General features: G+C 60.4%; 1 protein-coding gene across 1 annotated transcript in view; it reads right to left on the bottom strand.

The window, feature by feature from the left end:
* Positions 1-24767, bottom strand: part of FLT4 (fms related tyrosine kinase 4) — a 45345-nt gene that overhangs the window by 3147 nt on the left and 17431 nt on the right. The window contains exons 3-29 of the mRNA XM_003279567.3: positions 24117-24361; positions 23787-23899; positions 23504-23666; positions 23257-23396; positions 22758-22926; positions 22358-22475; positions 19580-19734; positions 19337-19499; positions 17396-17522; positions 16186-16294; positions 15023-15385; positions 14588-14734; positions 14358-14489; positions 14091-14197; positions 13698-13833; positions 13172-13276; positions 12741-12854; positions 12477-12565; positions 12226-12376; positions 11702-11796; positions 11175-11297; positions 9626-9737; positions 8295-8394; positions 7797-7902; positions 6595-6743; positions 5174-5294; positions 4237-4322 (exon numbers count right to left, since the gene is read on the bottom strand). Coding sequence (XP_003279615.3) covers positions 4237-4322; positions 5174-5294; positions 6595-6743; positions 7797-7902; positions 8295-8394; positions 9626-9737; positions 11175-11297; positions 11702-11796; positions 12226-12376; positions 12477-12565; positions 12741-12854; positions 13172-13276; positions 13698-13833; positions 14091-14197; positions 14358-14489; positions 14588-14734; positions 15023-15385; positions 16186-16294; positions 17396-17522; positions 19337-19499; positions 19580-19734; positions 22358-22475; positions 22758-22926; positions 23257-23396; positions 23504-23666; positions 23787-23899; positions 24117-24361 — 3738 coding nt within the window. The remainder of the gene's footprint in view (positions 1-4236; positions 4323-5173; positions 5295-6594; positions 6744-7796; positions 7903-8294; positions 8395-9625; positions 9738-11174; positions 11298-11701; positions 11797-12225; positions 12377-12476; positions 12566-12740; positions 12855-13171; positions 13277-13697; positions 13834-14090; positions 14198-14357; positions 14490-14587; positions 14735-15022; positions 15386-16185; positions 16295-17395; positions 17523-19336; positions 19500-19579; positions 19735-22357; positions 22476-22757; positions 22927-23256; positions 23397-23503; positions 23667-23786; positions 23900-24116; positions 24362-24767) is intronic.

Here is a 24767-nt window from a genome sequence, read left to right as displayed (position 1 = left end):
GCATGGTGCTACTGAAAACTCTTGATTTAAGTTTAAAATATTAGTTCTCTTACTGTTTGCGTTTTCTTCCTCTGGGACTCCCAATTTTATATATATTGGCTCTTTTCTACTCCTGTCACTTTCTGATCCTTTTGCCTCTTTTATTTCAGTTTTGTTTTCCTCTTTTCACGTCCATCTTCTGTGTCTGCCACTATCAGTCTGCTCATACATATTGTCCCTGTAGTTCCCTCGTTTTAGAAAGGATTTATCAGGTTTTTTTCCCCCCCAAAATGGGGTCTTGCTGTGTTGCCCAGCCTGGAGTGCAGTGGCATGATCATGGCTCACTGCAGCCTTGACCTTCTGGGCTCAAGCAATTCTCCCACCTCAGCCTGCTGAGCAGCTGCTACCACAGCCATGGACCACCACAGCCAGCTAATTTTTAAATCATTATTTGTAGAGACAGCATCTCATTCTGTTGCCCGGGTTGGTCTTGAACTCCGGGCCTCAAGTGATCCTCCTGCCTCAGCCTCCCAAGGTGCTGTGATTACAGGTGAGAGCTACTGCCTGGCCGAATCTATCTTTTATTTTGATTTCTTTCCTGAATTTAGTCCGCTCTCATTTGTATCATCACACTGTCCATCCGTTTCTATTCTGAAATTTTGAATTTTGAATTTCAGATTCAACGAAAACAAGCCACTGCTTGTTTCCTTATATGTTTAATTCATGTTGGAGCATTTTGTTCATTTTCCCGTTTCTTTTAAACAATTGTCTACTGGGAAGTTTTAACTCTAATGTTCTGTCTTGTTCCTATAACTGTATGGAGGGATTATTCATGTTAGGATTTCCTGCACCACAAACAGCCACTTCTCCTATGGGTGGGACTAGGGATTTTGGTGGCATCCTACATTTCTTCACTTAAACGTGCCAACTCAAACTCGTATCTTTGGCATCATCTCAAGTTCCTTTGAGTGCATTCTTCCTTCTGAAGGCTCCATACACGTCCCGTTATCATCCTGCCACCAGGGGCCAGGTAGTCTTTTACCCAAAAGAGCTAGGCCCTCCACTGGCTCCATGCAGCCACGCCGAGTGACCACAAGCTCAGTTTCCTGATCTCCTTCCACCCACAGATGCAGGTGAAAAGCCCCATCTATAGGCACGGGCTCTGGCATCCTGAGGGTACTGAAGGGGCTGGATGATGCAACCCAGGAGTGAGGAGGTGACCCCCCATGGGGCAAGTGCCGACCAGTGGTTAACAGGAGATGGCGAAGGACTAGGCAGATAGATTCCTCCTTCTTCTCCCCACACACCCCCCAAGGCACATTCTCTCCTTGCACCTGTTTGGACAGCATTCTGTATGCCAAGTGGATGCACCTGCCAGAGACCTACGGCACCTCTTCTTTGCTCATCATGAACAGAGGACAAAGAACAGTGCCCTCTGCTGCCGATATAGGGTGGTGCAGTTTCTCAAATGAACAAATCCATCACGCGTCTTCTTCCGACTTCTGGATACCATCTTGCTTCCTCAGGACCCATATCTTCTGGAGCTTTCTTCTTCCTCTTCCACCAAGCATCCAAGGGGCTGCACTCCCTTCTGGCTCGCTGCCCTTTCAGAAGCAAGACGGCTGCCCAGTGCCTCGGGCTTGACAAGGGAGCTCTCCTCGCAGCCCCGTCTCCTCCGTCACCCGGGGGTCTGTGTTGCCACACCCCCAAGGACCTCGTCACACTCTCCTCTCACAGGACAGCCCTATCTGACGCTCCCACCGTGGTGCAGGCTCAGCCGTGCGGGTCCTGGTGTTGAGTCCCCAGCTCACGTTTGCACGGAGTCTGTCTCCTAGCTGAGCCGAAGGCCGGGCTGAGCGGCCTTCTTTGATCTCGAGGGGCTGTGCTGTTTCTCGAAGGTGTGCAGAGGTTTGAATTTACGAGGCCATCATCCTCTGCTACACCTTTTACTTAATTACCTTGTTTTTTGAATGTCGAAATGCCGTTTGGTGAAGAAAAATTAGCCCAAAGCTATTTCCGTAAATGTGACCACCATTAATTTTCCAAAACCAGGTACTAACAGGAGTCACCTGATGGGCTTGGCGTGGTGGCTCATACCTGTAATCCCAGCACTCTGGGAGGCTAAGGGCAGATCACTTGAGGCCAGGAGTTCAAGACCAGCCTGGCCAACGTGGCGAAACCCGGTCTCTACTAAGAAAAAAAAAAATTAGCTGGGGGCATGTTGGCACACGCGTGTAATCCCAGCTACTCAAGAGGCTGAGGCAGGAGAATCACGTGAACCTGGGAGGCGGAGGTTGCGGTGAGCTGAGATCGCACCACTGCACTCTAGCCTGGGTGACAGAGTGAGACTCTGTCTCAAAAAATAAAAATAAAAAAATAAAAAATAAAGTGAATCTTTTAAGCAGACACTAAAGTCTTTGTTTAAATCTATACCCTTAAAAGTTTCAATGTTCAAATTGGCCAAAGCTGTTTGTCCCCTGGCTACCATGCTGGGCAAATGGAGTTCATTTTCTATCTGCACAGGCACATGCGGGTATTTCTCTGTTGTCAAAATACGTCCCAGCCTGTGGGCGAAGGATCACCCAGGTGCTGAGGCAAGAGGCTGAAGGCGCGAACTGTTTCAGTCTAATAAAGAAAAGAGTGGCCGGGCGTGGTGGCTCACGCCTCTAATCCCAGCACTTTGGGAGGCCAAGGGCAGGCGGATCACGAGGTCAAGAGATCGAGACCATCCTGGCTAACATGGTGAAACCCTGTCTCTACTAAAAAAAAAAAATACAAAAAAATTAGCCGGGCGTGGTAGCGGGCGCCTATAGTCCTAGCTACTCAGAAGGCTGAAGCAGGAGAATGGCGTGAACCTGGGAGGCGGAGCTTGCAGTGAGCAGAGATTGCGCCACTGCACTCCAGCCTGGGAGACAGTGAGACTGTCTCAAAAAAGAAAAAAAAAATATATATATATATATATATAAAATAAATAGAATAATAGTCATAATACAAATTAGATATAGAGATGATCATGGACATTATCAATCATTAGTATAAACATGATTAATTAGCTTTTAATATTACTCTTTGATGTATTACTCGTATTACCAAGGAATAACCGGGGGGCATAGGGTCAGGTGTTCAAGGGGTATTGTGAGAAGTGACCTAGAAGGCCTGAGGTGAGCCCTCTTGTCATGCCCGCCTAAGGGCCGCTTGAGGGCTCCTTGGTCAAGCGGTAATGCCAGTATCTGGGAAGGCACCCGTTACTTAGCAGACCACGAAAGGGCGTCTCCCTTTCCTTGGAGGAGTCAGGGAACACTCTGCTCCAGCAGCTTCTTGTGGGAGGCTGGATATTATCCAGGCCTGCGCGCAGGCATCCAGAGGCCTAAACCCTTCCCTGTGGTGCTGTGCTTCCGTGTTCATGTTCCTTGTCCACTTTCGCGTTCCTCCCGTACTCCTGGCTCCTCCTTGAAGTTCTTAGTAGATAGCGGCAGAAGAAATAGTGAAAGTCTTAAAATCTTTGATCTTTCTTATAAGTGCAGAGAAAAAACCGCTGACGTTTGCTGCCTTCTCTCTCTCTGCCTCAGCTACGTAAGAGGGAAGGGCCCCTTGTCCTATGATCACGTGACTTGCTTCACCTTCTCAATCACTTGGACGCCTCACCCCCCTTACCCTGCCTCCTTGTCTTGTATGCAATAAATATCAGCGCAGCCAGGCATTCGGGGCCACTACCGTTCTCCACGTTTTGATGGTAGTGGTCCCCTGGGCCCAGCTGTTTTCTCTTTATCTCTGTCTTGTGTCTTTATTTCTTACGATCTCTCGTCTCCACACACGGGGAGAACACCGCTAAGCCCTGCAGGACTGGACCCTACACCAGCCAGTTCAGATTACAGTATCTACCTGGCTTCTGGAGCCACTGGCTGAAGTTCAGGGGTTTTGGGGCTGGGGCGGCCTCCCCAACCTGGAGGACAGTGTGGGTGCCCTGGGCATGGTGGGTACATGTGGTGTCAGAAAGACACAGCATCTGAGCTCTGTCAGATGACAGGGAAGTGTCGGGACCAGCACCCGCGTGGTCAGCATGTGACAGGGAGGGGGTCCTGTGGTGCTAGGTCAGGAGGGGAGTCTCAGGGCAGTTCACCTTGAACACGCGAAAAGGTCATAGGGAGTCATGAAAGGTTCCAGGAAGAGGGCTGGGCACACCCAGGCCCCAGCCTCCCTCCTCCAGGGGAGGGTAATGTCCATATGGGCAGTGCAGGAGCCTCATGAAGCCCTTACCTGAAGCCACTTTCTTGTCTATGCCTGCTCTCTATCTGCTCAAACTCCTCCGAGGCCAGCACCATCCCACTGTCTGTCTGGTTGTCCTGTGTGGAGAGAACAAGCCAGGCTGTGGGTCCCGCCTGAAGCCCTCCTGCAGGGCAGCCACACCCAGCCAGGACGGTGCGGCATGACCCTGCAGCTCGGCTGACCTAACACCTGTCCCTGGGAAGCTGAGCCGGAAACGAGGCGTCCATTCCATCCCAGGGTGAGAGTCACATGCCCCTGCCACGGAGGGACACACTGAGGTCGGGGGGCTGTGTGTGGCCTGTGGACACCTCACACTGGGGGACCTCCATGGTGGCCAAGCATATGCGCAGTGTGTGAAAGAGCGGGAGCTGTGGGAGAACCAGGGAGAGGCCTCCCAACCTGGCTGCTCACAGTTCAAGAAAATGATCCACGTGAGGCTGCCTCCCGGTTTGGGGGGCTTTGTTACCCTTCGACTGTGGCTTGGTGTGGTTTTTATTTTGAATTACACGGGAGGGGAACTGCGATCTTTTCAGAGTCCCCCAACATCTCCAAGTGGCCCTGGAGGCAGGAACTCAGGTCCCTGTGGTCTGGCCTCAGGCTCCCATGGGGTCCCTCTGCCCAGCGCTCACTGACCAGGCTCAGGACCCCGAACCTGCCGCCGAGGAGGAGCTGTCCTTCCACTGGGGTTTCTGTGCTGCTGAGGAGGGGAGGCCTTGTATGGGGGTGACGAGGGCATAGGACAGAAAGCAGCTGTGAGTCGTGGCATCACAGGAGGGCCCAGATGTGCCCAAGGCTCTCCCTGGACTTGCACTTTCAAAGGACAGTCTTTGGGCTCTGCCATTTGCCTTACGAATTCCTGACACTGCCTCCCCTGAGGCGGCCCCAGCCCTGACCCGAAAGCGCAGCCCCCACCCTTCACGTGAAGTACCACAGGGGCTTTGTAGGTCGTTGGGGTCATGGGGAATTCTTCAAATGTCTTCATCCTGGAGGAACCACGGGTCTGAGCCCCTCTGGCCAGGCACCCGGGAAAGGATACCCAGTTGTAATACCTGTGGGGAGAAATCAGAAGGTGCTGAGGAATGCGCCGCAGCAACCCTCCTCGAAGTTCTCTTCGCTGTCCCTGTGCCTCCTCTTCTCCTGGAAAGCACCCCCAGGCTGGGGCAGGAGTGTGGACAGGCCTGGGTCTGATGGCCGGCAGGGGCTCCTCCGTGGGCCTGGCCTCAGATGTCTACCCCACAGCCCCGGCAGCACCCTGGGCTGTGTTTCCTCCCGAGTCCACTGCTGAGCTCTGTGATGGGAAGTGAGGGGGCGTCCAGCCCCGTGTGGCATGGAGCTCCTCCTGGGGATGGGCTCCCCTGGACCAGCCAGGCAGCCCTGGGGCTGCAGGCCGCCGACTGCCCTGCCCGTACGTGGGTGCGCTAAGGCACGTATTGAGGGGTTTGTGGAAGGAGCCTGGCAGAATCCAGCTAACTGTTGTTGTCCCCTAGGCCTAGCCCTGCCATATGCTAGGGCAGAGGCACAGGACGCAGAGCCTGCATCTCAGCAACACTGCTGTGAATGTGGGTGGCACAGCCATCCTGAGTGTGAAATGCCAGGGATAAGAGAGCCTGGGCAGAGTTCTGGGAATGAGGTTACGTTCTCCTCCTGACCACGCCTCACAGTCGGAGACCTTCCCTGCTCCCAGGGACTCTTGGGGACTCACCCCCAGACTAATCAGTGATTTAGATAATCAGAGATTCCTGGGAGGAATCTTGGCCCAAACACAGTCCACTCCACCTCTCCGTGAGGAAAGTACCCTTGCCGGGCGCAGTGGCTCACGCCTGTAATCCCAGCACTTTGCTGGGAGGCCGAGGCGGGTGGATCACGAGGTCAGGAGATCGAGGCCAGCCTGGCTAACATGGTGAAATCCCGATTCTACTAAAAATACAAAAAATTAGCCGGGCGTGGTGGTGGCGCCTGTAGTCCCATCTACTCGGGAGGCTGAGTCAGGAGAATGGCATGAACCCAGGAGGCAGAGCTTGCAGTGAGCCTAGATGGAGCCCCTGCACTCCAGCCTGAGCGACAGAACGAGACTCTGCCTCAAAAAAAAAATAAATAAAAAGTACCCTTGATGTTGGGGTGAGGGGACACTGGTGGGTGGACAGGACTCAAGCACAAGCATGCAGCCAGGTCACATGGTCTTGGAAGGACCCTGCCGTGGGTCACTTAAAGCCACTCTGTGCTCTGAGTTCGTGCACACTGGTCTCTGACGTCGCACGATTTGCTTTCCCCCGATGACGCAGAGGGATAAAATGCACCTTGCGTGCATGGCTTTCTCCCACCCCATTCCCCGACCTGCAGGAAGCTGACCTGGCGGCCAGGCTGTGGCGCTGCAGGCTGGGCGGGCTGTCCTCAGCGTCGGCCTGGGCGACGTGTAGGGCCATGGTGGACACCTGCGAGAAGCTGCCCTCTTCTGAGCTCTGAGAGCCTCGCGGGGCCATGCAGACCCCCTCTTCCTCCTGGTGGGGACAGGAGAGGCAGCCAGGCCAGAAACCACCAGCCACTGCCCTCGGCCCCCGGCCCCGCCCTCGGCCCTCGGCCCCCGGCCCCGCCCTCGGCCCTCGGCCCTCGGCCCTCGCCCTGCCCTCGGCTCTCAGGCCTCGCCCCCACCCTCAGCCCTCACTCTGCCCTCGGCCCTCGCCCTGCCCTCAGGCCTCGCTCTGCCCTCAGGACTGCTTGGGCTCCTGACCCCTGAAATAGGGCCCTAACAGACCATGCGGGCATGTGAGTGCTCCAAGGAGGAAACAAGCTCATGCCAGAAGCCAGCACATCTCAGCCATCAAGACAAGTAAGGGGTCAAGGTAGCAGAATGCTGGCTGTGCCAGCCTCGCTAAGTTCTCCCAACAGCCCTTCCAGGTATGGATGAGGCAGGTGGGGCAGGCCGGGGCTCAGCGAGATCATCCCTCCTCCAGTCCTTGGCTGAGCCGGCAGCCTCAGGAACTGGGGCCAGCACTTCCTACCTTCTTCTTTGGATGGAACTAGACCCACAGCACCCATCCCCATCCCTAAGGCCTGGGCAACAGGCCTCTCCCTGGTCCTTGCTCCAGGCTCCACCTTAAGCTGGGTCAGGAGCCGGCTCCATCCCCCACCCTGGAGGAGCACCACGTGGGGAGGGAGAGATGTCAGGACACACAGGTCAAGGGTCCGTGTGCTCAGCGGAGTGGGGGACAGAACCGGCACCAGGTGAAGGAATGCAACATGATGATGCCAGGGAGATGGGGCTGCCTCGCAGGCCAGGGGGGACCAGCCTAGGATTCCCCTTGGGCAGGGACAGGCTCTGACTATCCACACACCACCTGGAGCAGGCAGCGTAGGTGTGCAGCGGGTGTGTGCTCAACAGAAAGGTGCAAGGGTGTGGGGAAGAGGTGTGGGTAGGGGCCCAGGACTGCACCACCCTAGCCTAGCAGCTGAGAGGTGGGCAGAGCCTAGAGGGGCTTAGAGGGGCAGCTGGGGCCAGGGACCCAGGGCAGGGGCCAAAGGCCATAGTAGAACGGGGTGGGGAAGGGGCTCACTTGCAGGTCCCCGCCCTGGAGCAGGTCCCCCAGGATCTCCACCAGCTCCGAGAATGCAGGTCTCGCCTTGGGGTCTCCGGACCAGCAGTTCAGCATGATACGGCGTCTGCAGGATCACGTGGGCTGCTGGACCGCATGCACCCCCACCCCAGCACCTTCAGTTCCCCAGCCTTCCTGGGCCCTCTCACCCACTCTGCCCTCCTCCTGACACGTCTCCCGCTCTTGTCCAGCTACCCTCATTCCTCCTTCAAGTGTCAGCCCAGCGTCCCCTCCCGGTGATGCCTTCCCAGAACACTCGGCTCTGTCTGTTCTGACAGCGCCCGGCCTTTCCTCCTGGTGCCCATCGCAGCGATGCTAGACTACCCGTGTGTCTTGAGGGCGGTGCCCAGGCCTGTCCTACTGGCCCTGGCTTCCCTGATGCCACCTTCTCATGGACACAACCCCCACGCCCCTGACGCTTGCTGCCCCCAACACCTGCAGGGCCATGGGGAGGCTCACATGGCGGGAGTGGCCAGCTCCGGGGCCCTCATCCTCGTGCCGTCTCTCAGCCGCTGGCAGAACTCCTCATTGATCTGCACCCCGGGGTATGGGGAGGCCCCTGACAACAGGAAGGGGAGGTGGGTGGGGAGCAAGCCTCCCGCGGCTCAGCCCAGCCCCCCAAGTCACCCCATCCTGTCCCTTCCCAAGTCACCCCATCCTGTCCCTTCCCAAGTCACCCCAGCCTGTCCCTTCCCCCAAGTCACCCCCTGTCCCTAGTCCCCCTTCCCCCCCAAGTCACCCCAGCCTGTCCCTTCCCCTAAGTCACCCCAGCCTGTCCCTTCCCCCCAAGTCACCCCGGCCTGTCCCTTCCCAAGTCACCCCATCCTGTCCCTTCCCCGCAAGTCACCCCAGCCTGTCCCTTCCCGAGTCACCCCATCCTGTCCCTTCCCAAGTCACCCCAGCCTGTCCCTTCCCCCCAAGTCACCCCATCCTGTCCCTTCCCCCACAAGTCACCCCGTCCTGTTCCTTCCTCCCCAAGTCACTCCGTCCTGTCCCTTCCCCCATCCGTGGTGGGGTGGGGACAGGCTCACCCAACTGTGCTCTACCTGGGACCTGGGCTCTGCCCTCCCCAGCTCTAGTTCATTTGGTTAAAAGAGGACTGTGCCGCCTGCTTGCTAGGGGTGCCAAGAGCATCCATGCACTGGCGACACGGTAGACATCATGGTTACTGGATCATCGGCGGCGGGGGAGCCGCCTGCAGGCAGTTTCAACAAAGCCTCTCTTGCCTCTTGCTGCTTCTCCTGCTGCTCCCCCCAACCCCTGCTGTTCCCTGTCCTGGACTGCTGAACTCCCTCCGTGGGCCCCTCTGGCTTACCCAAGCGCCCACGCCTCCTACACTCTTCCTGCTCCTTTAGTTTCCGCAGGAGCGTGTATCAGTTGCTACTTGGTGACATTTTAACTTTTTCAAGTTCACTGCCCTACCCTGGCCTGGAGACTTCATCATGCTCGCAGTGGGGCCTGAGTTCCCACACGGAGCTCTTGTAGTAGGCACGTCCGCTCACAGGGCACTGAGCTCCCTCTGGGGCTGCCATGTGAAGAGGCTCAGTCCTGGCCCAGGCTTCAACGTGCACCCCACAGAGGGTGGCCCACGTTGGAGGCAAAGTCCTCTCGGAGGCTGGGCCAGGCTGGGGAGGGGTGGGGGGCCCTTGGTGGCCCACAAACCACCTGCTTCAGAACAACCTGGCACACACCTCCAGGTGCCCAGTCCCTTACTCCAGCAGGGCCGGTCGTGTAACCTGCCGCCGGTGACCTGGCCTCCTCTCCCCACTGGCACCCCATCCTGCACTCACCCAGAGAGAAGATCTCCCAGAGAAGCACCCCAAAGGACCACACGTCACTCTGCGTGGTGTACACCTTGTCGAAGATGCTTTCAGGGGCCATCCACTTCAGGGGCAGCCGGGCCTGGGGAGACAGAGGGAAGCGTGTCCCGCGGTGGATGGGGAGACAGAGGGAAACGTGTCCCGCGGTGGATGGGGAGACCCAGGGAAGCGTGTCCCGCGGTGGATGGGGAGACAGAGGGGAAGCGTGTCCCGCGGTGGATGGGGAGACCGAGGGAGGCGTGTCCCGCGGTGGATGGGGAGACCGAGGGAAGCGTGTCCCGCGGTGGATGGGGAGACCGAGGGAAGCGTGTCCCGCGGTGGATGGGGAGACCGAGGGAAGCGTGTCCCGTGGTGGATGGGGAGACAGAGGGGAAGCGTGTCCCGCGGTGGATGGGGAGACCGTCGGAAGCGTGTCCCGCAGTGGATGGGAAGAGAGGGCTGAGGCCAGGCGCTCTGACACCCCCTAACAGGGCCCTCTGCCTGGGTTGAAGGTATCTCCCTGCTGCTGTTCTCCTGGGTCTGTCTGGGCCCTTCTCTCCCATCGAGCTCTCTGGCGAGGGGTATCAGGGGAGACTGCATGCCTTCCTCCAGCCCTAGACCTCCAGCCCAGCCTCCTGATGAAACGCACCCCTGCACACTCTCACCATCTCCCCTGACAAGCACGCTCTATCCACTCACTGTCCCCACCCTAGAAGCCGGGCCATCACTCCTGACGCCCTCCTCCTGGGCTCCTTGAGGCATCTCCGCCACTGGCTGTCTCTCTCCCTCTCATGGTCTCTACCTGCGAGCCCTGAGGGCCAGGGCCCTTCTGGACAGGCCTCTACCTCCACCTCAGCAACCCCACTCCCCTCTCTTCCCAGCTTACGGCATCAGGGAGGTTTTGGTAACTGCAAACGACCTAACACTTCCCTCCAACCAGCGCCATGCTGGGCTGGATGGCTCACCAAGCCCAGGCCCTGGGCCCATCCTGCTCCTCCCCCTCCCTCTGACACCCTTCCTCCCCCAAGGGCAGAGCCCTGACCTCCAGGCACCTGCTGCCCTGCCTGAGCTCCACTCAAGAGACACACTCCGCCTCCTGAGTTCCACATACTGCACCAAGCTGGTCCATCTCCAGGACAGACGCCACACAGTGCTGTGCACACTCAGGCCCCACAGGGCAGGCCCTGGGAGTCAGGGCCCACCACATGGACCAAGGCACTGGGCAAAGACAAGCTCCAATCGGAGCGCTGGGCCCTGCCGGTCAACTCCTGTCTCCACTTCCGAAATCCACTTCCTTTCGGAGCGCTGGGCCCTGCTGGTCAACTCCTATCTCCACTTCCTTGCCCCAAGATGCCTAAGTTGGGGGGTGGTCACTAGGGTCCCCTGGGGGCAGGGAGTCCACCAACAGCTGGGCACGTGGCTGGCCAACCAAGGAGCTTACCTCACCCTGTGCCAGCCCTCCCTCTCCTGGACAGGCAGTCTGTGGTCCTACCCCTTCACCTGTTGTGCCCCACATTCCCTCTTCTCACTCTGCACTCACACTGCCCTTGCGAACGTAGTCAGGGTCTTTGTAGATGTCCCGGGCAAGGCCAAAGTCACAGATCTTCACCACGTCGCTTTCTGACAGCAGAATGTTCCGAGCAGCCAGGTCTCTGTGGATGCACTGGGGTGCAGGGAGGCGGAAGGGGGGCTGTCAGTGCAGGCCCCTGGGGTAATACCCACACCCGAAACTCCAGGGTGCCCAAGCAGTGGGGACCAGGGGGATGCCCTGCCTGAACTGTGCTCTTCTGGGGAAGGATTTCTATCCATCTCCAGGACTCATCATGGAGAGAGCTTGTGGAATTGTGGGGACAGCAGAGAAAGTTGTGGAGTCAGACTCTGCTGCTGACCAGCCAAGAGACCTTGGGAGGTCAACTCCATGCTTTGGGCAGTTTCCTCCTCTGCAAAGTGGGAGAGACACTAATGGACCACAGAGTCATTGCAGGGTTCAGCCAGAACCAGGCACTGTTTGGCGACTGGTGGGGATGCACCCTTTTCCCGTCTGAAGGGCCTTCAGGGGAAGCTCACCTTTCGGGAAGCCAGGAACTCCATCCCTCTGGCCACCTGGAAGCTGTAGCAGACAAGATCTTCCATGGTCAGCGGGCTCAGCCACAGGTCCTCAGCTGCACGGCGGAGCGAGGTGGGTTCAGGAGGCGCCTCCTCCGCGGCCTCCATCTACCCAGCCCCAGGGAACAGCTAACAAGCATGTCAGCCCCGCTCCTGCCCCTCAGCCTCTGGGACACCCACGTCCTACTCCCAGAGCAGTAAATGCTGTTGCTCTGTGAGGGCTGGGCACCTGCTGCTTGGCCCTCGACTGCCTGCCTTGTCTGCAGGGCAATTTCCTATTCAGCCTGTATGACCCAGTCAATCGTAAAACATCTGTGTGAAAACTGTCCCCGAGGTGTCTTCCCTTCCTAAGGCAGACCCCATTCCACACTCTCCCATGAAAGTCCCCGCTGAGGGCCCCAGGCTGGGTTACCCTAGGATGCCTGATCATGGGATATAACCGGGCCCGTCAGGCACTAGGAAAGGGGAAAAAGCCAGGCTCTAACCTTCTTGGTCTGGAGAAGCCCGCCTCGCCCCGCCCTCGTTCTTCGAGAACCGTGCGAAGAGGACCCTGTCGCTGCTTCCTGGCCTCTTCCGATCCAGCCTGGCGAGCTCCACCATGGCGCGGAAGCGTCCGCGCTGCTCGGGAGACTTCTCCTGCGGATGCACGAAGCTGGTTCGAGGGCGCCCAGTCGTCCACCGCAGAGGCGCCTCCATTCCCCCGCCGCCCGCGGCGCCCCGCAGGCCGCGCACTCACTGCATAGGGGCTGAAGGTCTCCCGCTTGGCGCGCAGGAAGTTGGAGAGGTTGCCGTACTTGCAGTACTCCACGATCACCATGAGGGGGCCTGCGGCGGGACCGGGCAGCGGCCGTGCGTTCGGAACCCAGGACGCGCTGCGGGCGCGCTCCGCATTTGCACCCGCGCCCCCGGGGGCCTCCCAGCCCGGGCCCTGCAGCCCCTCCCGCCCGCAGCGCCCTGCGCCCAGGGTCTCGCCGTCCCAGAGGGCCGCCCCGCTCCGTACCCTTCGGCTTGGTGCACGCCCCCAGGAGGTTGACCACGTTGAGGTGGTTACCGATGTGAATTAGGATCTTGAGCTCCGACATCAGCGCGCGGTGCTCGCTGGCTGTGGCGCCCTCTGGAGGGGACAGAGGCCTCACACCGGCCCCAATCCCGGTACGTCCCCCTTCCCCGCCACTGGCTGCTTAACTAAGGCACAGCCAGCGCTTTTGGGAGGGGGAGGGGTACCAAGGGTCCCCAGGGCACCCTGCTGGCCCCACTGAGGCAGGGGTTCAGGTGGTACCTTTGCTCTGACTCCCGCAGCCTCCCTGTAGAATCTTGGATGAGACTGGCTTCCAGCCTCAGTTTCCCCTCCTGAGTTGCCGTCCCACCGGCCCGCCCAGAGCTGCTGCTCCTCACCAGCCAGGCTGCCCCTTCCGCCCGCTGACCCCACACCTTTCAGCATTTTCACGGCCACGGTGTCACAGCTGCTGCCCTTGTTGATGCCGAAAGCGGAGGCTTCCACCACCTTCCCAAAGGCGCCGTAGCCGAGCACTCTCCCTGTCGGGGCAGGGAGCCAGTTGCAGGTGAGCTGGATGGGGTGAGGGTGGAGACAGGTGGGCAGCAGGGGAGCCCCGTCCGGAGGTCCAGGAGGACAGGCCTGGCAGCAGGAGGAACGTGGGGCGCCTCTCTGCCAAACAGGAAGAGCCTGGGAGCCACCGCGGGAAGAGGGAGAGGTGGACAGGAAGCCGCGCATCCTCCCGGGTAGGTGTGACAGATACACCCTGCTCAGGGTGGCAGCAGGTGACCTCAGGGAGCCTGGGAACTGGGAACCCTGGCTAAGGTTCTAGATACCCACGCCCAGAGGGACAGGTCAGGCCAGGCGAACCTTCCTGGTACAAGTTTTGAGAATGGAGGGATTCAGGCACTCCAGCCTGCAGCAGGTGGGTCGGGCAGGAGGTGTGGGTTGGGCTGGCCTCACCCAGGTGCAGCCGCTCTCGGGGGAATTCCCACTGGCTGGCGTCGTAGGACAGGTATTCGCACTGCTCCTCCAGGGGCACCTCCTCGGGGTCCACGATGATGGACAGGTAGCCCGTCTTGATGTCTGCGTGAGCCGGCTGTGGGGACGGGACAGGGAGGAGTGGGACAGCTCACTGGTTTGGCCACTTCCTGCGGGGCTCTCAGTCAAGGAGGGGACAGAAAAAAAGACAGACAACCTCTGCGGGGTTGGAGCCCAGCATGAAGGGCTGGGAGGCTTCCCAGGAGACAAGGCTGCCAGGTGAACTAGGGTGGGCACCTTCTTCTTTATCTTAAGGGCGGCCAGGATGGGGAAGGCCTGAGAGAGACTCCGTCAGGAGCGGGGAGGGATACTCACCCTCCTCATGTTACAGAAGATGAGGAGGAGGAGGACCCAGAAGAAGACAGCGATGACGCCAGTACCGACAAGGATGACGATCTCCATGCTGCCCTTATCCTCGGAGCCTGCGTGGGCAGAAAGGGGCCGGCGTGTGTGTGTGTGTGTGTGTGTAAGAGCGTGCACCTGCTGGCAGCGCCCCTTCTGGTGGGCACGGCTTGCCCGTGGTGGCCACAAGCGTTAATTGGGGGCGGGAAGGGAGTTGAGGGGTGCAGGCTGACGCCAGACCTTCCACGGCCACGCTGGCAGAGGAGTTGACACAGCCCTTGGCGTTGCACACGCTGCACAGATAGCGTCCCGCATCCTCCTCGCGCACGCGCTGGATGCTCAGCTTCTGGTTGGAGTCCGCCAAGTCGACTCCTGCAGGGGGTGGGGTGGAGGTGCGGGTCCACCTGGGTTTGGGATCGTTGGCTTCGCAGGCCTCCGGACCTGCCCTTTGCCCGGGCCACCCTCCCTACCAGACTTTTCCTCCAGCAGCCTCTCGTCTTTGTACCACACGATGCTGGGCGCGTGCGCTCCGGCCACCAAGCACTGCATCTCCAGCGAGTCGCTCACGTTCACCAGGAGGTCGGTCAAGTTCTGCCTGAGCCGAGGGGCTTCCAGGGCTGGGGCAGGGGTCGAGAGGGAGCTAAGTGGAGCTGCACTTAGCAGGAGGACCCTCTTTGGGCTGGGAGCAGAGGTAGAAAAGGATCCCTGCAAGCTGGACTTACGGGTTGTGCGCCGGGCAGGAGCGCCGCGCGCCTCCGCAGGGGAAGGCGGATAGTCAGGAGGGGGCGCTCCTGCAGGCCAGGGCTGTGAATAGACCTCCCAGGGGCGAGCCACGCCGGGGCAAAGGCAGAGGCAGCTACTGCCAGAAGAGAGCGCGTCCCCGCCCTCCCCGCGGCCAGCCTCACCCTGCACCGACAGGTACTTCTTGTGGCAGTGCTTGTCATGGCTGCGCCGGTCTTGCACTTCGCACACATAGTGGCCCTCGTGCTCGGGCGCGACGCGGGGGATACTCAGGCTGAGCGTGGCGTGGCGGGCCCCAGGCGCCACCTCCTCCAGGCTGGCGGCCAGAGGGATGGCGAACAGATGCACGTTCTTGCAGTCGAGCAGCAGCGGGTTCCCGTGCGCATCGTGCAGCGTGGACAGGTTGAGGCGGTACCAGCGCAGATGCTCGTACTTGTAGCTGTCGGCTTGGCAGCTCAGGCGCACGGGCTGGCCCTCGAGTAGCTCCTCGGATGGCTTGGATTCGATGCTGAAGCCGTCGGGGATGGCTGTGGAGGGAGGAAGAAGCCCTGTGGCACTGCCCTGGCAGTTTGCTCACCCATCCACCTGCCGCCCCCGGGGTCTCCTCCTGCCTCCCTCCCTCTCTCCCCGAGGAGCCCCAGCTGGACTGCTTGCCCCCCACCCCGCGCCCCACCAAAAGCCCAGGTCATCAGTTCCTTGACACCACTCAGTGGGACTTGAGTCCTCATTCTCTCTTGAAGCTTGCCACGTCCCACCCCACGCTCAACCTGAAACAATGTCTTCCCTGGCTTTTCCCAGTGCCATGCGCCCACTTCCTCTTGTCTCTCTGGTCACTTCTGGTCAGGCTCCTGTGGCCTCCCCAGCCCCCAGGTGTTCTTTTGGGCTCCATCTCTCTGCTGGTGCCCTGATCTACATTCTGGGACCCAGTGACGTCTGCTCCTGGGCTCAGCTCTCCTAAGGTCACTAGCACGTTTGAAAATCTGAGTAAACCACAGACTTTCTCCCCAGAGCAAAATTCATGAGTCACAAGGTCTCAGGGCTTGGGAAGGGGAGGGTGGGAGTTGGTATAGCTAGGAGGAGCTGCAGTGAGCCAAGAGCATCCTTGAGGGAGGAGCCCCAGGGTTGGGGACAGAGGATGCCATTCCATCCCAGTGCGCCAGCACCCAGGCCCTACGCTGGTGACCCTCAAATCTATTTTTCCTGTCTACAACTGGTAGGCCTTGGATCTCTCTCCCGGGTGTTCCACGGACCCCAGAAACTCAATGAGCCCAAACCTGCCCCTCGTGACCCTGTACCCAGGCCTGCCCGCCCTGGTCTGGTCACTCACTGGTCACATAGAAGTAGATGAGCCGCTCATCCTGGCCCACCTTGTTGGAGACCACACACTTGTACATGGCAGACACGTTGGCATTCTGGATCACCAGCTTGCTCACAGTCTGGGAGAGCACAGGCACAAGGATCCGTTTCCTGCCCAAGTTCTCCCAACCTGGGCCCTCCCTTTCTGCAAGGAGGTTGCCGTGCCCACCACAGTCATGGGGGAAACTAGGCTTTGGAGAAGACCAAAATTCACAGGACCGGGGATGGTGAGGCAGGGAAGAGAAGGCCCCTGGGCAGCAGAGAGAGGCAGCTGCCCAGAAAAGTCAAGGGACAGTGTATGGACTGCTGGCCTAGGCTGCGGTGACATCAGAGAGCAGCCTTCAGCAGGACCAGAGAGACCTCTGGCCGTGACTGGGCTCAGTCTGTGGCTATGCTGAGGGGGCACCAGGGTCAGTCCAAGCCAGGGTGAGAATTCAGGCTGGGTCACAGCAAAGGACAGTCACTTCTGGATGGGGTCGGGCCCAATCCAGTCACTGCTTGCTGAGATCCCCGTGAGATGGCCTCGTCAGCCCAGGACTGTCCTCAGCAGCAATCCTTAGGTCCAGGGTTATTGAGAGGGGTGGGGATGGCTCCCAGAAGGACGGAGGCCTCAGGGAGTAGGAAGTCTGAGACACAGGGGAGGAGAGAGGGCCACAGGCCCTGCCTACCATCCAAAGACCCCCACCCCCACCCCACCCCCAGCTGGGCACTTCCTGTCCAGGACTGGAACAGGAAGAGGCTCTGGAGGTGTGTAGGAAAACAGGAAGTGACTGGAGGAAGTAGGTGCCTTTGTTCAGTACCCCCTTCTCGGCGTTGCCCCCAGGCTGCGCCAATGGCTCAGCAGCCCTCTGTGCAGACCTGGTCAGCCGCCAGCCCTGTCCCCTCCTGGCCCTGGGGCCTGTGGGCCTCAGGGGCTCATGGCCTGGCCAGGTGGCCTTGCATCTCAGCTTCCTTGTCTGGGAAGCTGCCAGAGGTCCACCCTCCATCACAAAGCCAGAGGTTGGCCCTCTGACCTTTCTGCAGACAGGGTGGCCGAGGCCTACAGACTGCAGGAAGGTCACCGGCTCTCGGCTGCTCTGCCCAGCACTCTGGAAGCCAGGTGGAAAGCACATGGCAGTAGTGACCTCTCTCTCCTCCCTTCTCCTTCTCCCTGGGCACTCAGCAGCATGGCTGGCCTGTACCTTATTCTTTCCCTCCACAAACTCGGTCCAGGTGTCCAGGCTCTCGATGGGGTTCACGGCGTCCTGCGTGGTCACTGCCCTCCAGTCGCGGCACTGTGGCATGAGGTCTCGCTGCGGCCGCCGCCGGCTGCCAGGACCAGAAGAGGCAAGGGCAGGTCAGGGATACAGGCAGGAAGGGCCCACGTGGGGGACAGGGTCAAGCCCTTGTCATACCCAGTCACCTTCTCATATGGGGTGGTGGGCGAGGCTGGCCCTCAGGCCTGGGTGAGGGAGATGGGAAGGGGACTTTCTTTTTTTTTTTTTTTTTTTTTTTTGAGACGGAGTTTCACTCTTGTTGCCCAGGCTGGACTGCAATGGCACGATCTTGGCTCACTGAAACCTCCGCCTCCTGGGTTCCAGCGATTCTCCTGCCTCAGCCTCCCACGTAGCTGGGATTATAGGCAGGTGCTACCACGCCTGGCTAATTTTTTTGTATTTTCAGTAGAGTCGGGGTTTCTCCATGTTGGTCAGCTGGTCTCGAACTCCTGACCTCAGGTGATTTGCCTGCCTTGGCCTCCCAAAGTGCTGGGATTACAGGCATGAGCCACCCAGCCCGGCCTGTTTCTGGAGCTCTGTCTCCCACCCTTCAGGCTCAGGACCCGGCAACCCGTCCTACACAGGCTGCCAACACCACCTTCTTGTGCCCACTGTCCCTCAGGCACATGTGCACTCTGTCCCACTTCTCTGTGCCCCTTCCTGCAGAGGCCACCTGGGATCTGCCCACATGGCTGCAGGGGCAGCACAGTCCCATTCTGCCCCAGGAGGCATCTCTGCCCACCCTCTTCCTCTCTCCTGCTTTAGGAGCTGTGGCCTCCCTCTGGGCTGGGTGTGCATCCCCAGCAACCTTGGCCTTCTGCCAGGATTGGGGGGGTGATCTCAGGGCCCCAAGGGAGGCTCATATCTGCCCGTGGAGGAGCCGAGCAGGGGACCCCTGAAGGGCTCCATCACTTGGCACAGAGCATAAAGGTGGCACACCCAGAAGGAAGGACATTTGGAGGTGCTGGCAGTGAGCTGCAGGCCACATGATCTAGAAGAATACCTATGAACCTTGGACATTTGGGGCCGGCTCAGGCCACCCCTACTGAGCCTCCCCCACTGACCACATGAGCCACAGTGGTCTGCCCTCATCTCCCATCTAGGTTCCCAGCTCCCATCCCGCCCCAGTGTGACCCTAGGATCTCTTGCTAAAAGGCAAACTTGAGCCATGTCTCCACTCAACACCCTTCGCTGGCTCCCTAGTGCCTTCAAGCCGTGCCCACCTGGGCATCCTCCTCTCACCCCGCTTGTCTAAATGTCCTGCAAAGCCCATCTGTCCTGCTGGCATCCCACTCAGTGGAGGAGAGCATGGCTCAGCAGGTGAGTGGGTCCTGTTGCTTACAGCTGTGCCCCTGGGAAAGCCGCCTCCCTTCTCTGACCGTTTCCCTGTCTATAAGGGGGTGATGTGAGTGCTGCACAGATGAGCTGAGGCCCATGAGCACACATGGTGTGCCGTGGGGCTCAGTGCAACCATCCCAGGGGCTCAGGTAACACCCTCCCAGGTCCCCGCCCCGCTGGAGGTGTCCTGCTGGGTGCTCAAAGGCACGTGCTTCTTTCTCCCTCCAGATGATGCAATTACGTGTCCAGAGGTCTTCGCTCTTGAGGGAGGTGGGCGGGGGCCGGACCCATCCTGTGTCCAGCTTGGCCAGCTGGTGGAGGATGGATGCAAGGGAGGCTCTGAGCCTCACTCAGGCGAGGTGAAGCCAGGGATTGGCTATAGCTGAAGGTAAGGTTCAAGTTCAGAGCAGGGCCCTGGGAAGGGTACACGGAAGGCCTGGGCAGTGAGGAGTGCTGTAAAGGGGTTCCTCATGGCTGAGGCTGGGGGCCGTGGCTGTGCAGGGGACCTGAGGCTGGAGCTGTACTCACAGACTACGCTGGGCAAACATCTTGCAGGGTGTCCAGGGCCGCCAGTGCCACTGGATGCTGAGAGGCAGGGGCACCCCGTAGGCCGTGCAGGTGAGGGCCTGGCGGCTGTGACGCGAGTAGATGCTGGGGGAGGAGGCCTCCTTCTCATGTATCTGGGGGGGCACTGTGCGCACAGCAGATGGCTGGTCAGCTGGCCTCCAATGCCACGCTGCCCACCCGTGCGCTCTCCCGTCCCTGGCCTACCATTCACCACCAGCTCTAGGCTGATGTTGCGCCTCAGGCCAGCAGCAGAGTTCCACAAGGTGAGGGTGTAGATGCCCGTGCTGGCCTCTGTCACCTCCTTGAGCACCAGCGCATGTGGACTGTGGCGCCCGGACAGCGCCTTTCCATCCTTGTACCTGGCCAGGGAAGGGAGGTCAGGGCCCATACAGATCCCACCTCAGCCCCAACCTCATGCTGGCACCCCCACCCCAAATACACTGTTGGGAGGAGGGAGGGGCTGGCAGCAGTGCAGGGTAGGGCGGGGGACGCTGGTCTGTGAGGGGACGGTCTAAGTCCCTGGAGATGGTCTCCAGGCCGTATCTGCCAGGTGTGACGACCGTGTCAGGAGGCCGGTTCAGGGGCATTGGTCACTGAGGTCCGCAGTGGCACCTCCTGCCTTGCCCCAAAGCCTCTGTGATCTCTCCACAAGTAGCGAGATGACCATGTCACTGCTGGGGCAGCCGCCTTCTCTCTCCCCGCCTGTGGCTGCAGACAGCCTTCTTCCGCCAGGCTTGCCCAGCCCAGCCCAAGAGGGTCCCGCACACCTGGCTCCTCCACCCAGCTGGGCATGGCCTGGAGACCCCGTCCTCTTTCTTACAGACATCTGGAGCGGTGGAGGTGCAGTCCCTGCGAGCACAGTCTAGCTCCTTGACATGTGCCTGGCCCCTCCAGACATGTGGGCTTCTTGCTGCCCACACCCCGCCCCAAGGCCTGGCTCTCACTGTCTGCCTCGCTGGGACACTCATTTCTGTAGCCAGGAATCTGCAAGGCTCCCTGCCTCCTTCATTTGGGTGGGGGTGTGCAGCCTTCCTGACTGTCCTATGCCGTGGCCTGCCCCTGCCTTCCTGTGTCTGTTGACTGCCCATCTTGCCCCTGGGCTGGGAGCCCCACGAGGGCAGGGCTGTCTCCTGCAGAGTTGTGCCCAGCTCCCTGCATGTCTGCCGCACACGTGAGGAAGCAGATGCCTCAGCCCCAGAGGGTGTGCTGGGGTCCCTGCAGGCACCTGTCTCTGTGGCCTGGACTCTGTATGGAGATGCTCCTCCTTCGGACAGGTGCCTGCCCCTGGTGCTGGGTGTTAGGCCAGAGAGACACTGCAGTGTGGTCAGGGAGAGGCACAGCCGTCGGGTAGAGACCAACAGAGAAGGGGATGCAGGAGCCCATTCTCAACTGGGACACCACAGCAGGGACCCAGGGGGGAGCTGCCTGGCCTGGGGTCACAGAGTGAGGCAGGGCAGGGCAGGGGCGGACCTGAGGTGGTGCTGTCTGCATGACTCCGGTCCTGAGTCAGCCACTTGCCGGATCTGAGACCCTTTCATTGCCTCAGTGGAGGTGGTGACATGCACCTTGCAGCTGTGGTGAGGTTTAACCCAGACAGTGCCAGCAGCGTGCTGGACACACTACAGGTGCTTCGGAAGCCAAGGACCAGCCCATCTGCGTGTTTGCTGGACCACCCACCCAGTCAGTGCTCGCCATCATCATGTGATGGTGCCATAGGAAGGGCGGGCACTGCAGGAAGGGTGGGTGGCTGCCATAGGAAGACGGCCAGATGTGGCAGGAGTGAGCCAGTGGAAAGCTGTTCTCAGAGGCAGCTGCCTGAGGACTGGGTGGACCCTGGACGCAACAGAGCTGCCACCTGCCCAGAGCAGGCTCAGTAATGGTGGCCTTGGAGGGCAGGGGACAGGGCCCAGGGGTCTCCAGGAGCTGTACCTGTGAGTGAGGCTCCAGGATCTGCCAGTGCCTTCAGGACTCTGCCCCAAGGGCCTTGGCACTGACCAGGTGCCTTGGATGGACACCAAAGTCTGTCCTCAGTGGGTCACACTGGGCTCAGGGCCAGGATACCCTGGACCTTCCATCCCAGGAGAGACGAGCCCCCAGCCAGTGCAGGGGGCACTGGCTGAGGAAACCCTGGGCCTCTGCTTGCCCAGCTCCAGGAAAAGTTGCCCTGCCAGGAGGGAGGTGCCCAGGCTGAAGAGGAGGAGGCCCCTGGGCTAGCTCAGAGCAGAGACCCCTCCTGGGGACTTGGCCATCAGTTAGGAAGACCCTTTCCTGGCCTCTGCTTCCTCATCTGTGCAATGGGGACTCAAAGTGTGACTGACCATGGGTGAGCCATGTGGATGACTCAGACGGCCTGAGGATGTGTTTGCGAGGGGTGCCATGCCCCCCCAGAGCCTGCAGGGAGTAGCCAGCAGAGGCAGAGCCACCCCTGAGGAATCCCTTCCCTGGGCCTGGGCACGCTGCAGGGTAGCCTCATTCAGCTTGCAGATCCGGGGTCTGCGGGGACTCCAGCAGCCTGTCGGCCTCCTGGAAGCTCTCTCGCTTACTGTTGTGCAGCACAGGCCCAGCCAGGCAATCTGTCAATTCCCTGTGGCATCTCCAAATATCTGGACAGGAGGGTCCTGGGAGAGGCAGCCTCGCAAAAGGAGGCATAGGGAATGCTAAGCCATTGCTGCAGGGCAGGCCCTGGAGATTCTGCAGGGCAGAGAGGGGTCCAGTGGTCAGGAGGCAGTTAGGAAAAGCCCCTCGCTGTGCATACCACACCGACATGTAACAGAAGGCTGGTATCGAAACCTTGCACCGTGTGGCAGGAACAGACAGACCTTCCATCTGAAATATTGCATTATGGGCGGGCCCCTTGGGGCGTCTCCTGAGAGAGGCCCCCGCCGTGCCTGGTCTCAGTGTGTGGGTCCTGACGGGGAGGTCTGTTTTGACCCTGGGCTTGGAAGGGTAGCGGCGGGGTTGTGGGGGAGCCAGGGCTGTTACCATTGGTACTCGGGCGGGGGGTACGCTGCCAGCTTCACGGGCAGCTTCACCAGCTCGTCTCCTGCCGTGGCCTCCAGGATGGGTCCCTTGAGCCACTCGACGCTGATGAAAGGCTTTTCTGCGAGACAGGAGAAGTCACTGTAAATCCAGGACTGACCCGTCGTGGACTGGGCAGGAACTCCCCCCATGGCCCCTGCAGCCGGACACCCGCAGACTGGGGCTGGCCATGCCGCCCGGTGCAGGAGCTGGAGCTGGGCAGCTCCTCCGCTCATGGCCCTCCCTTCCCTCTGGCTGGGCTCCTGAGTGCTCAGGTGCACCGTGAGCTCTGGGCCCAGGCCCACATGGCACAAAGACCCTTGTTTCCCAGGCCTGATGGCATCTGACCCACCCCAGGCCATACCGTGCACAATGACCTCGGTGCTCTCCCGAAATCGCTGGATGCCATTGTTGGCCTCACACACATACGAGCCCAGGTCGTGCTGGCTGATGTTGTGGATGGTCAGGATGCTGGAGAGCTCTGTGTGGGTCTGCTGGGAGCGTCGCTCAGGCACCCACTTACCCCGCTCTGCCTGCCCGCACCCAGGGAAGCCCCACGTCAGCAGGTGGGCTCCTGCACAGCTACCCCACCAAAGGCACACCGCCCAGCCCAGCACCCCACCAAAGGCACACCGCCCAGCCCAGCACCCCACCAAAGGCACACTGCCCAGCCCGGCCAGCGGCAGCTCCAGAGGCCTTGGACCCAGGCCCTGAGTTTTCTTTGGGTGGAACACTTGCCAATCAGACCGGGGCCCCTGGGGCAGGCCTGGGTCCGCACATCCTCCACACGGAGGCCCAGTGTGTGCTGGACAGTCACAGGGACTCCTGGGGGCAGGACAGCGTGGCAGGGCTGCTGACCTCACCTGCTTTCCCGGGTAGTCCCAGTCAAAGGTGACACCCGAGTTGAACTCAGCCCACACGGTGCAGTTCAGGACCAGCTTCTCCCCCACCAGCAGCTCCAGCGACTTCCTGGGCAACAGCTGGATGTCATAGAGCTCGTTGCCTGTTGACACACACACAGTGACTCCCACGCCCTCACAGGATGACACCCACTGAGGCCAGCGAGGCAGTGACAGTCCCGTTACTGTGAACGGGGCACAGCCCTGTTACCTGTGATGTGCACCAGGAAGGGGTTGGAAAGGAAGTCCTGGTCCCCCCAGGTGGTCTCGCACTGCAGGTACAGGGCGTCGCGCAGCAGCGGCGTGGACACCCGCATGCCCCGCCGGTCGTCCCACACCACCTCCTGCCCGTCTGGCCACAGCACTGAGCTTTGCTGGAGGGACAAGGCCGCCATCATTGCCCAGCTGCCCCCTTGCTCCTGGCCAGACGGGCGTCCGCCTTTCCCAGGGGTGGGATGGGAGGGTCGGATGCTGGGGTTGGGGTGAGGCCGTACCGAGCGCAGCGTGACATTGAGGCCGGGGATGGACACCAGACAGGGCACCCACATGGCGTCCTTCCTGTTGACCAAGAGCGTGTCAGGCTTGTTGATGAATGGCTGCTCAAAGTCTATGGAGAGGGAGCAAGGCGTTGGGGAAGGGATGTGGCGGCCAGGCTGGGGGAGGGCTCCGTGGGGCTGGGCGGTGCTGGTCCTGAACCAGCCACCCGCTGGAGCAGGTAGGGCCCCGTTCTCTCCTCCTGCCAGCCCAGGGTCCACAGGCTGGGGGCGGTGTGGGCCCCAGCTGCCCGGGACCCTGCCCCAGCCTGGCCTGCCTCCAAGTCTCACCTCTCACGAACACGTAGGAGCTGGCAGCGGTGGTGCCCTCGATGCGGGCCTTGATGTACTTGTAGTAGCAGACGTAGCTGCCTGTGTCGTTGGCATGCACCTCGCGCAGCAGCAACACCTTGCAGTAGGGCCTGGCGTCTGTGCCCTCGCAGTCTCGCACCACCCCCGTGTCCTCGCTGTCCTTGTCCCCAGTGGCTGGTGCCTCCTGAGCTCCTGGCCAGGCCCACTCGAGGGGGTGCTGTCCCCTAGCAGAGGACAGGAGTGGTCAGGTGGGCCCCAGGGCAGCCCATGGGGACTGTCCCTGAGGAGCCTCCCTCAGGCCGAGCCTCACCAGGTTTGTCTTACCCAGAGCATGGAACTGCACAGGGTTTGGACACACACTACAGACCATGCCCAGGGCAGGGCACTCCCGGACCCCCGGGCCTCTACCGGGCTCCCGGGGCTGGCCTGCAGACAAGCACAGGCCTTGGATCACAGCTGGGAAGGTGGGGAGGTACCATCTCTGGGGCCCCAGTGGGTGGCTCCCAGGGTGGCTGGGAGTGGGTGCAGATGACCTGGGAGGTGGCCTGGGGTCAGCGTGAGGTGTCAGGAGTGGGGTGCAGGGTGATGAGGCCCCATATGAAATGCTGATGGGGGGGCCGGGCGTGGTGG

This window comes from Nomascus leucogenys, chromosome 2 (assembly GCF_006542625.1).
Source record: "Nomascus leucogenys isolate Asia chromosome 2, Asia_NLE_v1, whole genome shotgun sequence".
NCBI lineage: Eukaryota > Metazoa > Chordata > Mammalia > Primates > Hylobatidae > Nomascus > Nomascus leucogenys.
Note: the sequence above shows the minus strand (reverse complement) of the source record. Positions and strands in the feature narration are given on the sequence as shown.